Source organism: Penaeus monodon, chromosome 28, assembly GCF_015228065.2.
Source record: "Penaeus monodon isolate SGIC_2016 chromosome 28, NSTDA_Pmon_1, whole genome shotgun sequence".
Taxonomy (NCBI): Eukaryota; Metazoa; Arthropoda; class Malacostraca; order Decapoda; family Penaeidae; genus Penaeus; species Penaeus monodon.
This window is the reverse complement of record NC_051413.1, coordinates 38,489,698-38,490,801: the sequence shown is the minus strand read 5'-3', so window position 1 is coordinate 38,490,801 and position 1,104 is coordinate 38,489,698. Positions and strand designations below refer to the sequence as shown.

General features: G+C 33.3%; 1 protein-coding gene across 1 annotated transcript in view; it reads left to right on the top strand.

Moving 5' to 3' along the window:
* Positions 1-1,087, top strand: part of LOC119591203 (cylicin-2-like) — a 5,723-nt gene extending 4,636 nt beyond the window's left edge. Inside the window, exons 3-4 of the mRNA XM_037939915.1 lie at positions 636-755; positions 1,020-1,087. Coding sequence (XP_037795843.1) covers positions 636-755; positions 1,020-1,087 — 188 coding nt within the window. The remainder of the gene's footprint in view (positions 1-635; positions 756-1,019) is intronic.
* Positions 1,088-1,104: the final 17 nt, after the last annotated feature.

Below are 1,104 nucleotides of genomic sequence, written 5' to 3'. Positions count from 1 at the left end.
CCATTTGTTTTTTTGTCGTTAATATCTACATCCATTAACTTTTCCGTTTTCTGTAATGAACAAGAAAATTTCACTGGGAGTTGGTACACTATAGAAATTTTTCTCTTAAAAAACTCGCTTTAGAAATGAATTTATGAAGGAAAATATAGAATAATAGACCAGGGGGAGCAAATCTATTGAAATTTGTGATAGGTACTCCGTAATCTGAATAAACTATAGTCTCTCTCTTTAAAGCTTAAGACAACGATTTTCTCGATAATTTTCATATATTATCTATTATGGCTTGAAAGTGATGCCAACGATAAAATTACACATACGATTTGCCTCATAATAATTTTAAGGAAAGATTTACGAGACGAACTTGTTTCACTCCAATAAAATGGACACGTTATTCCACAAATTTTCCGATATGTACCAAAAGGAAATGGAAAAAGTTTTGAACAAATCCTATCACTGGTGGCAACGTTCCCTGTCTGTTCAGGACAAGAACATTAATATTAACAATCTATTTAATAAAGTTTCCAGTGCTAATTCGTCACTTTAGAGACACATATATATCACATTTTTTCAACCTTCCAATCATTTAATTAAAGTGATTTTTTTATATGGTTATTTTTTTCACCGTGGCTTTCCAGGTCAAGAAGGGCGCACAATGGGGAAAGTCCCTGAAAAAAGGAAAAAAGATGATGGACCGAAGAGGAACAACAGATTTAAATGCGAGGAGAAGAAAAAGTGCACAAAATTAAAAGGCAGATGTAAGAAAAATAGGAAAATCACTGATGAAAACTGTAAGAATTTCGTGAACAAAGGATGCAAGAACAAGCCAGACGCTCAGTGCACGTGCTGCTTAAAAAATGGTAATATATGTATTTTTTTTTCTTTTTCTTAGCAATTCACTAAATATATATCCTGTTCCTGGTGTTAACCATTCAACATTTCGTCTTTCATACATCGCGAAGATACTTCTGACTATGAATGGTGCATTAGTCTGTTAATCTGTCTGTATGTTTTACGCCCAGATAAGTGCAAGAGTTCGTACGAGAAGAAAAGATGCACCAAAAAAGGAGGAAAGGCGAAGCTCAAGTAAGGAATTCATATTATTTT